This window comes from Pecten maximus, chromosome 9 (assembly GCF_902652985.1).
Source record: "Pecten maximus chromosome 9, xPecMax1.1, whole genome shotgun sequence".
Classification (NCBI taxonomy): Eukaryota; Metazoa; Mollusca; class Bivalvia; order Pectinida; family Pectinidae; genus Pecten; species Pecten maximus.
Genome location: NC_047023.1, coordinates 19,016,963 through 19,033,040, shown reverse-complemented (window position 1 = coordinate 19,033,040; position 16,078 = coordinate 19,016,963). Strand labels below are relative to the sequence as shown.

The window sequence follows — 16,078 nt, the reverse complement described above, 5'->3', positions numbered from 1 at the left end:
AAATCATACCAAATCCAGTAGGTTTATAGGTAGTTGGGTAATATGTATATTATACAATGGCCTGAAGTACCTACTATTGTACTTACATGATCCCTATACCCCAGTGGACCTCTATAAACTTGACGGCCGTCCTGGTCATGTACAGCCCAATAAGAAGTATGGTGGGTACGATAGTCACTGGACCCACAAACCGCAGTAGGAATCCCACCAGTCCGGTGGCTCCTATTAAAAAGTGAATAAATCCCGCGGCCATCAGGCTACCCATCAGCTGCAACAAAATTGGTAAACATTGATAATGTTTCAAATGGATTATGTATCGATAAATATATGGATATTACACATGATGAACGCCACTATTTAGGGAATGGACAAATATTTTGACAGCCTTTTTGGTAAGCAAGCAAGGTTATATCCAGTCGATGGGGGAGAGATTTACGATTATGTCGAACGGTCATAAACTCCATTGGGAACTTCAGTAACTGGACGTAGACATACAAGTATGTAATTTCTGTAATGAACACGTATGCAGGATCTAGTTTCTACATTGTCAATGACAAGACATTCCTGGCAGAGCTTAGCATCATCTAAATGTTTACGTCTTACGATGTCACTCGTTATTGGATGCAAGAGCAAAATGACGCTGATGAAAATGGATTCATCAAATTACTTTAATTTGACGACACTGTCCTTAATAACTCTATATAAGATATATGGAAGTATTGAATATGTGGTACGTAATTCTCAGGAGGCTGTGAAGTAAAGTAATACACATTTTCTCGGTAATTACATCGGGTTCAATAACAGGCAACATGTGTTCAATACGCCTGTTACTGTAATAGTATCTCTTTAACCAAATGTCAATATAAAACGTTATATACCCATAACAACATTAATGTTGGTATCTAGTCATCTTCTGGCAGACAAATATGTACAGTCAGAAACGATCTGATGTCTAAAGAAAAATAGTAAACACGTAACAAAGTACATGTTCAAATACAGTCGCGTAGTTAATACATTATAACGTCTAAGTATACCACTCACGTGTAATAAGTGAAGAATATGTTTGTCTCACGTGTAACATGATTAAAAGAACCAAAAGGCTAGTTTAAATGTGAAAATACATTATGTACATCGTTCAAGAAAGTTTTTCCTAAATTTTGTCAGATCTCGAAATCCATCAAACATCAACCTTTTCCATCGAATCGGATAAAGAGCATTCTCAGTCTCTACTTCTATTCGTCTAAGTTGTGTTCGCTTTAACTATCAAATCAACAACAAGAGATCCCAGAGGGATCTTGGCGCCCACCATTGAATGATCTTTATAGGTTCCATGTCAGATTGATCTTTTCTCTACTTTTCCCTTCCTCTAAGTCTTACTAATCTGTGTAAATTCAGAAACAGCCCTCTAGTACTTTTCAAACAAGGGAAACCTATATATAAAATTTAAGATTTAGCGATAATGGCTGTCTGTCGGCCATGTTGTTTTCGGATTGGTCCCAAAATGCAACACCAGGGACCAAGGGGAACCTACATATGAAATTTGAGAAAGATCCCTTCAGTACCTTCTGTAAAATAGCGATAACAAACTTCAATTGTCAAAATACAAGATGGCTGCCTGTCGGCCATGTTATTTTCTGTTTGGTCTCAAAATGCAATATGCATAACTAGGCACCAAGGGGAACCTATATATGAAATTTGAGAAAGATCTCTTCAGTACATTCTGAGAAATAGCGATAACAAACTTCAATTGTCAAAATCCAAGATGGCTGCCTGTCGGCCATGTTGTTTTCCAATAGGTCTCAAAATGCTTTATGCATAACTAGGCACCAAGGGAAACATACATATGAAATTTGAGAAAGATCTCTTCAGTACATTCTGAGAAATAGCGATAACAAACTTCAATTGTCAAAATCCAAGATGGCTGCCTGTCGGCCATGTTGTTTTCCGATTGGTCTCAAAATGCAACATGCATAACTTGGTACCAAGGGGAACCTACATATGAAATTTCAGAAAGATCCCTTCAGTACTTTTTGAGAAATAGCGATAACAAACTTCAATTGTCAAAATCCAAGATGGCTGCCTGTCGGCCATGTTGTTTTCCGATTGGTCTCAAAATGCAATATGCATAATACTGACAAAATACGGAACCATAATTCTTACTAAAATCCAAATAACGACAACAAAACGATGAACAAAAGTATAGATTTGAATGTCGCCCCTTCAAAACGTACAGGTAGAATAAGACCAGGGGTTTCGTAAGAGTAAGCACAGATACCCACCATACAAATCTAGGTCACGGTAAAACCGCCATACAAATCTAGGTCACGGTACACCCACCATACAAATCTAGGTCACGGTACACCCACCATACAAATCTAGGTCACGGTACACCCGCCATACAAATCTAGGTCACGGTACACCCATCATACAAATCTAGGTCACGGTACACCCATCATACAAATCTAGGTCACGGTACACCCATCATACAAATCTAGGTCACGGTACACCCACCACACAAATCTAGGTCACGATACACCCACCATACAAATCTAGGTCACGGTACACCCATCATACAAATCTAGGTCACGGTACACCCACCATACAAATCTAGGTCACGGTACACCCACCATACAAATCTACCTACAATCAGGGGTAACTCACATTCCCAAAATAAGAACTAGGGGGGTGAACTACAAGGTATCACCAGATAGATAAGGAAACATTTTTGCTTTTTGTTTCTATGTTATTATTATGTTGATGTTAGCCTATGATGCCATATGCATACATCATTTCCTTCCTTTGAGGGTATTATAGTCTACTATCAGACAATAAAGCCCTCAAAGACAGGAAAGAAATACATTAATCTTCTACTCCTTCATCTTTGCAACAATAAATAGATAAATAAAAAAATAAGTTTAAAGACCAATTTTGGTTAGTACCTAGGAAGGGATTAGGTAAGGATATGGAGAAAGGCGTAGTTTAAAATACACCGTAGGAAAAAGTAGTGAGTTACGACATTAGGCAAATACAAAACAAACGTACACTTTGGGTGTTTCTCAGGATGACCTGGTCAAGATCCATAGTCATATTGACCAACACGGTGGAGTTCTGCCCCGTCACCTCGTTCATAACGGACTGTTCTAAAACGAGAATGAAAAATTAGAGTACTCGAAATATAACTGACTGTACAGAAAAATGGGTAGGCTCTTCTAGAACTATTACTTATTAAGGGTATTCATACAGTTTACAAAAATCATAACATATTTACACTATAAACCATATCATCATACCTGATGTGTCCACGACATTGCACCTGTCAGGGTCTAGGGTTTGGAGTGCCAACAATGGCACCACATATTCAAAGGCAGCACCCTGGAACAGCGGCAGCCTGGAACAAGCATGTATCTGTATAGATTATCATAAATATGGCCAATGAAGGTACTCAGTAAAATTGCGAGAAATGCGTGAAAACTTTCTTCAGTACGCGGACAGCTCTATCGATATCCGTAAAAATCAGCTATATAGTAAGCTCAACCAGCTCTATCGATATCCGTAAAAATCAGCTATATAGTAAACTCAACCAGCTCTATCCGAAACGCGCGAGCGGCTTTATCCGTAATCTTCTTCATACAGGAACATTTCTTCACATACCTAGAATCATATTTCTTTAAAGTTAAGGTCTGGAATGCTTCTGTTTCCAACATTAGAATATCTATGGTAGCATACTGCCAGAAATCTGTATAGTTTTACAAAATATTGCGTCATCTTCATACACCCATAACTATCTTAAGTTATGTTAACTGTATGTTGATTTTCGACAAATTATCTAGACAGATTATCAATGACAAAAAGACAGGTACGTGTAAGGCGACAACTGTCCCTTGGGAACGCTTACACTTCCTTGGCGACAGTCTCCATGACAATTGTTCTCATGGCAACTGTACCTTAACAAAAGTCCCAATTTGTACAGCAATGCCGACTTATGACATCCCACTACCAAGTCCCACTACCCAGATATCTACAACTGGATTTATATGAGATTATCTTTGTGAAAGTACAGTGTTTGTGTAAAGTTGAAGAGGTGTTATAAACGTGTTAAAATGAACCAACAATATGTTATCATTAGCACCATGGTACAGCTTTATTCTACCGATTTTGCTGTCTTCGATTCACGCCAGTGTACGAAAGCAGTCATGTAAACTGATTTCATTATGTAATTAGTTCCGCCAGTAACGTGGCAAAACGATGGGGATTTACGACTGTTTCCGGCTATAGAATAATTTATGATCCTGGTTGAATTGACCATGGATTTGTAACCAGCGAGAGGGAAAATCGAACATTTTAGATGCCAATAAAATCAAAGCCAGCTTCAGTGATCAAGTACACAGCTAGGTACAGTAGCACCGGAACGAGCCATCTTAGATTACCTCGACATCGGACTCGTATGGTCCGGTAATGGATCCCAGTTAAACTCCGACTGGTATCTAACAGGTATACATTAGGCCACAGGTGCCTGGCTCGTTTTATATAAAATAATATATAAGAGTACATATAAATGAGAATTTCTCATTTACATGTACTCTTATATGTTATTATTATATATAAAACGAGTCAGGCACCTGTGTCTAGCCCGACACTTAAAACGTGAACCATATGTCGGTAAATGGCAGGTGTAACTAACGCTGTACACAACATAGTGTATCCAATTCAGGTACACGACAGGTGTACAGTATCCAATGTCGGTGTATGTGCGACGAATATCGGATTAAATTTCACATGTTTTTTTTTAATCTTTTTTAATTTTGGACAACTACTTTTAATGAGTATGTGTAGCTAGGACAACCTGTTAATGACCTACCTGGCACCAAACAAAACCATGGCTATTGTAGTAATGCCGTCCATGAACAGGGTGGAACTTAGTAGCTGGGTTTTGAACCACGCACTATTGTCACCGCATACAGCCTGTGCCACCATGAGGGATAACGCTAACTGGTTTGCCAGGGACAGCAGGGCTTGCTGGAAAGTCAACAACACAGTTATCTCCCCTGAACATCGCTCTTTTTGTCCACAAAATTATATTAAAACGTACAGTTTGTATCTCAGTTTACAGGATTATTCCAACACATAATTACCTCCCTTTCCAATATCCCTATTTAATAGAGAGCTATATACTATATACATTTACACCTTCATGTACCCGTTAGGGAATGGCCTTTCTAAGATGGCGAGTCATCAGTATCAATGAAGGTAGGCAACACTTTAAGATTCAAAAATCGCTCATTTATGTGCACACTCTGGCCGAGACAAGAACTAAGTCGATATTTCACTTAGGAATACTCGAAAATTACATTACAGCGTTTATCTGCTGCTGTTTAGTTCATAAACAATTACGAATGATTCACAAAGTTGAGCAGACTGTTGAGCAAACTGTTGACTCGGCATCGAGGCGCGATTCGCCCATATTGAATAAGTGATATGTTTATCTCAGTTTATCAGGGGATCTTTAATGAAATCTTCTTTTAAAAACTCTGTAGCAGTTTTGACAAAATTGTTATGGTTAGTTCCGAAGATGAATCTAATATTGATATCATTTGTAAGTTTCATAACTCTGTTTTTACATCAAATCTGACTTCTTAAATGATGACTCTAGTTTCATATCGTTCATAATTGGCGTGCACAGTCATTAGGGATGCATGATAGAATTACAAAAGAGTGTTGAAAGTTAGAATAAGGATGGGACTACTCCACCTCCATACATTTGTATATAACATTTATCAAGTATTTGTGCACAGCATACATTCGTCCGGTATTGAGAGGGTGTAGTATTGTAACCGGAAACGGAAGTAACACTTACCTGAAAAGCGAATAGGATAGTAAGGTGCATGGGAGGGTTGTCCCGAATTTTGTAGATTAACGTCTCCTTCATTTGATGGTGTTCCTGAGCATGTTCTCCCGTGTCCATGTTTTCGCCTTCCGGTGTAATCGACACGTGGTTAGGAGCTGCTCCGTTCTCCTTCCCTCCGTCCGCATCACCTCTGTGGTCCATCCAAACCGGGTCACCAGGAACCTTGTCACTGGGAAATTAACAGTCATATATTATGTTTCATATAAAGAGCTCGCTCATTTGTATAACTGAATACCATTGCAATAATGATCACCAACAAAAAAATGTAATTAAGGATTGATTGTCAATTTTGTTGCTTGCATGGACTGATGAAGGGAAGTGAACCTCGTGCAAATGGTACATGAACTTGTTGCTTGCATGGACTGATGAAGGGAAGTGAACCTCGTGCAAATGAAGTGAACTTCGAAGCAGTTCATGTACCATTTGCACGAGGTTCACTTCCCTTCATCAGTCCATGCAAGCAACAAAATTGACAATCAATCCTTATATTTACGTTAACCAAATTTAAAATTTCGCCACCAGATTGCAAAACTCGGTCACAACGGTGTGACTAAGTATGTCACTTTGTAACATTGTTATACTTATCGTACATGTGTGCACAGTAGTGGAACAGCAGACAGTCAGATATTCTCGTCGCCAATGCAACACAAAATATAGTTCCATACACGTTTTGATTATTACGATGTTGATACACATAAAAACGATATTTTCAAGGTACAATATTGTATAATAAAAACTTAGCAATACCCATATAAATACGAATTTAAAGTGCAGTGTTGACAGTATATTATGTGTGTGGTTTGGTCACTCGAGACACAGGGACTCGGTTAAAAAATGACAGTGATGCGTTTCTCTGAACAGAAGCACGCGATCCTATATCTTCGACGGAAAATATTTACATTTTCACTTCGCTCCGCCTCAATGAACATAGTAAACTCAGATCACTTCATTTCCCGTTGAAGATTTTGGGTCGCGTGCTTCTGTTCTGAGAGACGAATCACTGTCTTGCCGGCGTGTGAATACATTCACTGAGTTTACATTGGCGATCGAGTTCTGTACCGCCTCAGACTTGAATGCACTTTCACTTTGTGAATTGTGTAACATTGTTATAAACGTATATGAACACAAGTGGAATAGCCGCTTTATGTGCTATTAATAATGCCAGTATAATGCAGAGAGTTTAGAAAACAGGATCTGACAGAACACTGACACTCTCGATAGCACCGAGCTCATGACCTACATAACGCAGTAGGTCTAACGTTAGTTGTTTCAGTGGTCACAAAAATAAACATAAATTTAAACACAAAACAGGCTGTAGCAGTATGCTATATCGAGCACAGGGACACATTATTGTCGTAAATTGACTCAATCTAAACATATGGAGGACACAAGTTTCCGGCCGTCGAATACCGCCAATTTTCAAATCAATGTTTCTTTACTTACTATTATCAGAATTTACATCCCAAAACGCCAGTGCGACAATGAAACCCAATATTTCAAGAACACCATGTACATCACAGCTAACCTGCGACTAAAATCCACATTGTTACACTTTTTCTCGAACTCTGAATATCCTGGCTATTAGACTGCATCACATACGGTCACAGGGGTTCGGCGTTAAATTTTTAGAAACATATGACATCTACAAATAATCGAAAAACTAAAAATCCAACATTCATTCAAAATATAAAACCTTACATAATCGATTTTTTTCAAGGCTTTAGAGTGTATATAATGTTTTGATATTTCACTGAACTGTCGTCACGTTAACCTTGTGCTCATTTTTTTAACCGAGTCCCTGTGTCTCGAGTGACCAAATCACACACATACTATACTGCCAACACTGCACATTAAATTCGTATTTATATGGGTATTGCTAAGTTTTTATTATACAATATCATAAATATTTATTATAAATGAATATTTTACTTCGAAAATATCGTATCTATGTGTATCAACATCGTAATAATCAAAACGTGTATGGGACTATATTTTGTGTTGCCTTGGCGACGAGAATAGTTGACTGTCTGCTGTTCCACTACTGTGCACACATGTACGATGAGTATAACAATGTTACAAAGTAACGCACTTACGTCACACTAGTGCTGTTGCGACCGAATTTTGCAATCTGGTGGCGGAGTTTTAAAATTTGGTTAAGGGTCATCTATATAGCAGAATAATGTTGAATTTCAAACACGAATAAATACCTTAAAGATCTGCACAAAAAATGTCATGTAATATACCAAAATGTTTGTTTGGACATGTAGCTTCTTACAATCACCAATAAATTGCTATAGATGCTACCAGTTTCTTCTATAGAGTAACTTTGTGGTAAGATGTAGCATGGAATAATTCTAAGTCACGCAAATGACCAAACCTGAAAAATAGCCAAGCTGTTATGTTCAAAAGTGTCTATAGCACAGGGTAGGAGCTTTTGTTTGACCGGATTTTACTGTATGTACGTATAAACGCTTATTTTGTTTTGACCTTGGAATGCAAATGGCGGCTGTGAATAAGTTTACACAAATATGGCTTAAAGGGGGGCATTTCAGTTAATAACAATACTCCTATATCATACATTTAAGACATCTCATCATAGTAAGAAGAACATTTTAAAGTCAATTTGTTAAACTGGTGAGTTTGCAGCCTTTTTCAGAAATAGGCATATTTTACCCCAAACTCAACGGTTGAACATTTTTTCATAAAAGTAGTCTTTTTGCCACTTTAAGAATACTTTATATTGTCTAATAAGAGCATTTTTGATGTTTTAAATACCTCCTTATATGCCGTATTTGTGTGATATCATTCACGACCGCCATTTGCAATTCAAGGTCAAAATAAAAACAGCGTTTATACATATAATAACGTCAAAGCTGGTCAAACCAATGCTCCTATTTTGTGCTTTAGACACTTGCGAGCAAAACGACATGGCAAGTTTGTGTAATATATGGGATACAAATGAGTTAATTATGTCCCCCTGAAACATGCATTTTTCTTACGTTTTGTTGAAATTTACAAACAGATTAACAAATTACATGCATACTAAAAGTTCATCATGTTACTTTCTGTGACATTGCACCATAATAGGGATTTATAGGCCTGTAAACTATCAATGTTTTGACTGGATTTGCTGTTTAGATGCCCCTTAACGTAAATATAAGTATTGATTGTCAATTTTGTTGCTTGCATAGATTGATGAAGGGAAGTGAACCTCGTGCAAATGGTACATGAACTGCTTCGCAGTTCACTTCATTTGCACGAGGTTCACTTCCCTTCATCAGTCCATGCAAGCAACAAAATTGACAATCAATCCTTAAATGAAATGATCTGAGTTTACTATGTTCATTGAGGCGGAGCGAAGTGAAAATGTAAATATTACCATATGAAATAAAGTTAAATTGACATGTTAAATATGAATTTTATACTACTCATCAGTGTCATCATGCCTGTTGTCGAAGCTGGAGGTTCATTTACACTTTAATTTGAATGATACCGAGTAAATCAGCTATGATTTCACTCAGGCTTTTTTATCCAAGTTAATTTTTTTATCTCAACATTTCTATCATCTTTATGCTAAATACTTTATATCAAATATGGATTTATTGTTGAAAATATCTTTCAAATGCGATAAAAAATGGTATTTAATTTTTAGAAACAACAAAATATGAATATGATACAATTTGGTGATTCGAACTCCGAACCTTCAGGTTGCTAATTAAGCATTAAACCGCATTCGGTTCCGTGTTATGGTCCTATAACAAGGAACAGCAGACAAAATGAATAACGTGGTTAGCGCGTTATGACTATTTGTCTGCAATCCTGTTCCGTGTTATAGGACCATAACACGGAACAGAATGCGGTTTAATTGCAATGAACAAACAATTTTTTCGCAAACAATAATTTGTATACATGTATGTTATAGCTTTAGGTTTGTATTCAAAAACTGAGTTTTAAACATTTATTTTATTGATTTGGAAAACGGTCACCGTTAGGTCGAAACAGGCCAATATGCGCCATACCTCTTTAAGAACGGACGTGACGAGTAGAAAACTTCGTGCTCGATATCGTCACACATATTAGAAATGAAACAGAGAATAAAGATTACTAATTTCTAATTCGATTTAGATATCTAACAAGAATCATAGTTAATTATATGTCTTGTCTCTCCCCGCTTCGTCTCAGGCGAGACAATACATTTTCTTTGCAAAACGTCACATTATCGATGCTGAGTATGCATATACCTTACAGAAAGCTCGACTCCAAAAATAGTTCAAGATTTGTTTTTGTCCAATTAATCAAATAAGTGGTGTACCTTGTGATACGTACATGTATATGTACGGGCTATACATGTATTAGGTATTTCAGGAACTTCTAACTTGTTTGTATACAGGACACGCTGTTTGAAGCCATTGCCATGCTTTTAAAACGGATTTTATTTATGCAATTTTCATGACACACATGCAAAACATTTCGAACCGTGCTTTCTTTGCATTTGAATGACTGTACACTGAAAAATGATAAACTTCTGTATAGCAATACATAAATGAGATAGAAGTAAAAGGGGTAAATTGAATCAGCAAAGAAAGAGTGAAAAAAACGGTACATATCACAACTTTATATCGTATCTGGAATGTGTTCTGTAAAAATAAGACATTGCATTTTGTACTACTGTACAATAACTTACAGTATATTATACAGGACACACCTGTATTTTGTACTACTGTACAATAACTTACAGTATATTTTACAGGACACACCTGTATTTTGTACTACTGTACAATAACTTACATATATTATACAGAACACACCTGTATTTTGTACTACTGTACAGTAACTTACAGTATATTATACAGGACACACCTGTATTTTGTACTACTGTACAATAACTTACAGTATATTACACAGGACACACCTGTATTTTGTAGTATTGTACAATAACTTACAGTATATTATACAGGACACACCTGTATTTTGTACTATTGTACAATAACTTACAGTATATTATACAGGTCACACCTGTATTTTGTATTACTATACAATAACTTACAGTATATTATACAGGACACACCTGTAGTTTGTACTACTGTACAGTAACTTACAGTATATTATACAGGACACACCTGTATTTTGTACTACTGTACAATAACTTACAGTATATTATACAGGACACACCTGTATTTTGTACTACTGTACAATAACTTACAGTATATTATACAGGACACACCTGTATTTTGTACTACTGTACAATACTTACAGTATATTATACAGGACACACCTGTATTTTGTACTACTGTACAGTAACTTACAGTATATTATACAGGACACACCTGTATTTTGTACTACTGTACAATAACCTCCAGTATATTATACAGGACACACCTGCATTTTGTAGTACTGTACAATAACTTACAGTATATTATACAGGACACACCTATATTTTGTACTACTGTACAATAACTTACAGTATATTATACAGGACACACCTGTATTTTGTATTACTATACAATAACATACAGTATATTATACAGGACACACCTATATTTTGTACTACTGTACAATAACTTACAGTATATTATACAGGACACACCTGTATTTTGTACTACTGTACAGTAACTTACAGTATATTATACAGGACACACCTGTATTTTGTATTACTATACAATAACTTACAGTATATTATACAGGACACACCTATATTTTGTACTACTGTACAATAACTTACAGTATATTATACAGGACACACCTGTATTTTGTATTACTATACAATAACTTACAGTATATTATACAGGACACACCTATATTTTGTACTACTGTACAATAACTTACAGTATATTATACAGGACACACCTGTATTTTGTACTACTGTACAATAACTTACAGTATATTATACAGGACACACCTGTATTTTGTACTACTATACAATAACTTACAGTATATTATACAGGACACACCTGTAGTTTGTACTACTGTACAGTAACTTACAGTATATTATACAGGACACACCTGTATTTTGTACTACTGTACAATAACTTACAGTATATTATACAGGACACACCTGTATTTTGTACTACTGTACAATAACTTACAGTATATTATACAGGACACACCTGTATTTTGTACTACTGTACAATACTTACAGTATATTATACAGGACACACCTGTATTTTGTACTACTGTACAGTAACTTACAGTATATTATACAGGACACACCTGTATTTTGTACTACTGTACAATAACCTCCAGTATATTATACAGGACACACCTGCATTTTGTAGTACTGTACAATAACTTACAGTATATTATACAGGACACACCTATATTTTGTACTACTGTACAATAACTTACAGTATATTATACAGGACACACCTGTATTTTGTATTACTATACAATAACATACAGTATATTATACAGGACACACCTATATTTTGTACTACTGTACAATAACTTACAGTATATTATACAGGACACACCTGTATTTTGTACTACTGTACAGTAACTTACAGTATATTATACAGGACACACCTGTATTTTGTATTACTATACAATAACTTACAGTATATTATACAGGACACACCTATATTTTGTACTACTGTACAATAACTTACAGTATATTATACAGGACACACCTGTATTTTGTATTACTATACAATAACTTACAGTATATTATACAGGACACACCTATATTTTGTACTACTGTACAATAACTTACAGTATATTATACAGGACACACCTGTATTTTGTACTACTGTACAATAACTTACAGTATATTATACAGGACACACCTGTATTTTGTACTACTGTACAATATCTTACAGTATATTATATATACAGGACACACCTGTATTTTGTACTACTGTAAGTTATTGTACAGTAGTACAAAATACAGGTGTGTCCTGTATAATATACTGTAAGTTATTGTACAGTAGTACAAAATACAGGTGTGTCCTGTATAATATACTGTAAGTTATTGTACAGTAGTATAAAATACAGGTGTGTCCTGTATAATATACTGTAAGTAACCTACAGTATATTAAACAGGACATATATTGTTTTTATTTACGACATTCGACTAGGATTCCAGACAGCCCGGGGGACATTTGTTGAAATGTCACAGATACCAGACGGGACACCGTGTGATAGGTCTAGACACAAAAGAACAATAATACACTTTAATGAATATCGGTGTATTGTGTCTCATCAGAGACCTATATACTAGGGATTCGCGACAACCGCTTTTCTCGCAGAGTCACGACCTCACCTATTGTTCTCATAACCGGAGGTATATTTAGCACGAGATCTAGCGAGACCAAGCGCTGCGGCTGCGCAATAGGTGGATATCAGAGTTGTTTATATTAGTGACATATGTGCCGTGCCAAGAGTGTCACCGCGTTTGGCCGAGATAACTTCACACTGGCGATAGTTATACCTTTGCACTGTAATGTATATCGGCAGATGTGAACAACGATATTTAAGTAGTGTCTTACCGAAAAAAGCACCATTTTTCCGTTAAAGATTTATATAGAAACACATGGAAAATGTCGTCCGATTTTCTGCCATTAGACGATGATCTAAATTTCGATGTATAGAGAAATATACTGACGACGATTTTTATATTTTCGATAGTGATACTGACTTCAGTCAGTGCTTCTCTAATTATACCGGACTCTTACAAGGGGAAATATAATCACCTGTGTTATTTTCTTTGTATCTAAATACACTTTATTAATGACAACTGTCCAAGTATTGAATCACAGGGGCATGTCTAGTTTTATATTACAGAAATAGTCATAAATACCTATATATATTGACAATATATATAGGTATTTATGACTATTTCTGCTTGATCTTTTCTTGCTAATGTATACCGACGACATGGCTTTATTTGTTAACTGCCCAGAAGATTTACAAATTATGTTGGATTCTTTATATGCATATATCATAAAATGGAATCTGGTGGTCAATGTTGATATAACTAAAATCATGGTGTTTAGAAATTGTGGACAAATAAGAAATAATGAGCCATGGAAATATAATAATGAATAATAATGACAATATAGAAATTGTTGACAGTTTTAAATTATTGGGTATGCTGTTCAACTACAATGGGAAGTTTTACAAAACACAAAAACATTTTGCAGAACAAGGCAGAAAAGCTTTATTTTCTCCGACAACTTCTCTTAGAAATCATTGCTTGAATGTAGAAACTCATTGTTCTATATTTGATTCGTATGTAAACAGTATTTTACGTTATGCATCGGAAATATAGGGATTTCATAAAGCACCAGATGTCGAAAGCGTACATTAGAAATTCTGTAAAAAAAAATACTGAACTTAATAAGGTGCCTAAATCAACTTGCAATGACTTTTGTTTACTGTGAATTGGGTAGATTACCATTAACTATTATGAGAAAATTAAGAGTGTTCAAATATTGGTGAAACAGTCGGGTAATCTGGTATTGAAAACATGTCTTGATGAAATGGTAAATGAGAATGACGTGTGGATATGTGACATTAAGAATGAATTAGCCGCTTTAGGTATTGAGTACATGTTTTATTCTAAATCACCAGTAGACTATGCTTTTAAAAGCATTGAGCAGAGATTGACCGATGTTACAAAACAAAACATGTTAACAGACATCTAGTTCTTCGAAAGGTAGATTATATATCGATATCTGATAGATAGCCACTGTGTACAGTTTTAAACCTATAGAAACTAAATATAAATGTATGTGGAGCATCCTCACACAAATTAAATATAGAAATAGGTAGACATAATAATATTACCCAAAGAAATAGAACCTGTAACAATTGTGATTTGGGTGACATCGAGGGCGAGTTTCATTTTATTTTGATGTGTCCATTATATACAGGTCTGAGGGTAAAATGTATAAAACAATATTACTACAAAAGACATTCTGTTTTTAAATTAATCCAACTATTATCTGTTAATAATGTTAGAGAGTTGTCAAATTTAGGTTAATATCTATACTTGGCTTGCAAAAGACAAAATTTATTAGTGTAGATAATTTTATATTGAACAGTTTCCATGTACATGTATGTAACACTCTCCTGTACACATCTGTAGTTGTTTAATGTTATATATCTTGAGGCCTTAGAGCTCATCTGCACCCACCACTAGACCAGTGATTCGTTGATTTATTTCACCAGCAGTTTTACAGTATAAAAACCAGCAATAAAACTATGCCTTTTATCTTTTTTTTAGAGATATTTCTTGTTTATTAGACAAATGCTATAGCAAAAGTCTTAAGTAAAATGAAAAAAAAAAAAAAAAAAAACCACCGTCATGTTTGATGATTGATAATATTTTATTATTTAGTATTGAAAACTTTGATAGGTCATGTGCCAATGGTAGATCTTTTCTTCTTTGGCTTTCTGAAAAAAAAATCAAATTTAATAAGTATTGATACATTATGGTATAGAATAGGCAGAGAAGCTTCTATAAGATTTAAATTTGAAACATTCAAATTTCAAATACCCTGCAGATAATTCATATACCCCAAATGTTGATTAAACAGATTCGTAAATTCAAAATTAACCTAAAACATATATATCTAAATATGAATGGACACATTTAAGTTTAATTAGGGAATGAGGACACACCTGAGGGATTTTTGTCTTCCAGAGTACAGGTAAATATTTAGATTGTATACTGCACAGCATGCCTTTAGTGAACTCTGGTATTTTGGGGAGATGGACATGGCTAGCCTCAGGACAGGTGTTGACAATGAGACACACCTGTTGATTCATGTATATATCAAAGGTAATAAAGGTGTGGCCAATGTCCTTATGGTTTGGATGGAGTGGGGCAGCCCAGGTGATCACCATGACAATATTTTTTCCTGTAGACCCAGAAGTACAGGTACATACAGGTATATACTCTACAGTCTGAATGGACCCCCTTTGAGTTTATTAGGAGATGCCCCATGACTAGGTGTTAATGTCTTTATCAAAGGTGAGGTGTGATCAATGCCCCAAAGGTTTGGGGGGGGGTTATATATATATCGGTCATAATGGGGAAAAAAATATATAACATTTTGATTTTATTAATATTTAATGTTTTGCTATGTGCAAAAGATATAGCTATTATATCCCAACACACTCATTCCTCGATCAATCCCTGCAATTCTGTATCAAATATCTGTGTTGAAACAC

At 35.4% G+C, this 16,078-nt stretch overlaps 1 protein-coding gene across 1 annotated transcript in view; it reads right to left on the bottom strand.

The window, feature by feature from the left end:
* LOC117334052 (solute carrier family 23 member 1-like) overlaps positions 1 to 16,078 on the bottom strand; it is a 38,718-nt gene that overhangs the window by 15,489 nt on the left and 7,151 nt on the right. Inside the window, exons 2-6 of the mRNA XM_033893482.1 lie at positions 5,855 to 6,074; positions 4,859 to 5,016; positions 3,291 to 3,388; positions 3,043 to 3,140; positions 87 to 268 (exon numbers count right to left, since the gene is read on the bottom strand). Of these exons, the coding sequence (XP_033749373.1) occupies positions 87 to 268; positions 3,043 to 3,140; positions 3,291 to 3,388; positions 4,859 to 5,016; positions 5,855 to 6,046 (728 nt within the window). The 5' untranslated portion in view covers positions 6,047 to 6,074. The remainder of the gene's footprint in view (positions 1 to 86; positions 269 to 3,042; positions 3,141 to 3,290; positions 3,389 to 4,858; positions 5,017 to 5,854; positions 6,075 to 16,078) is intronic.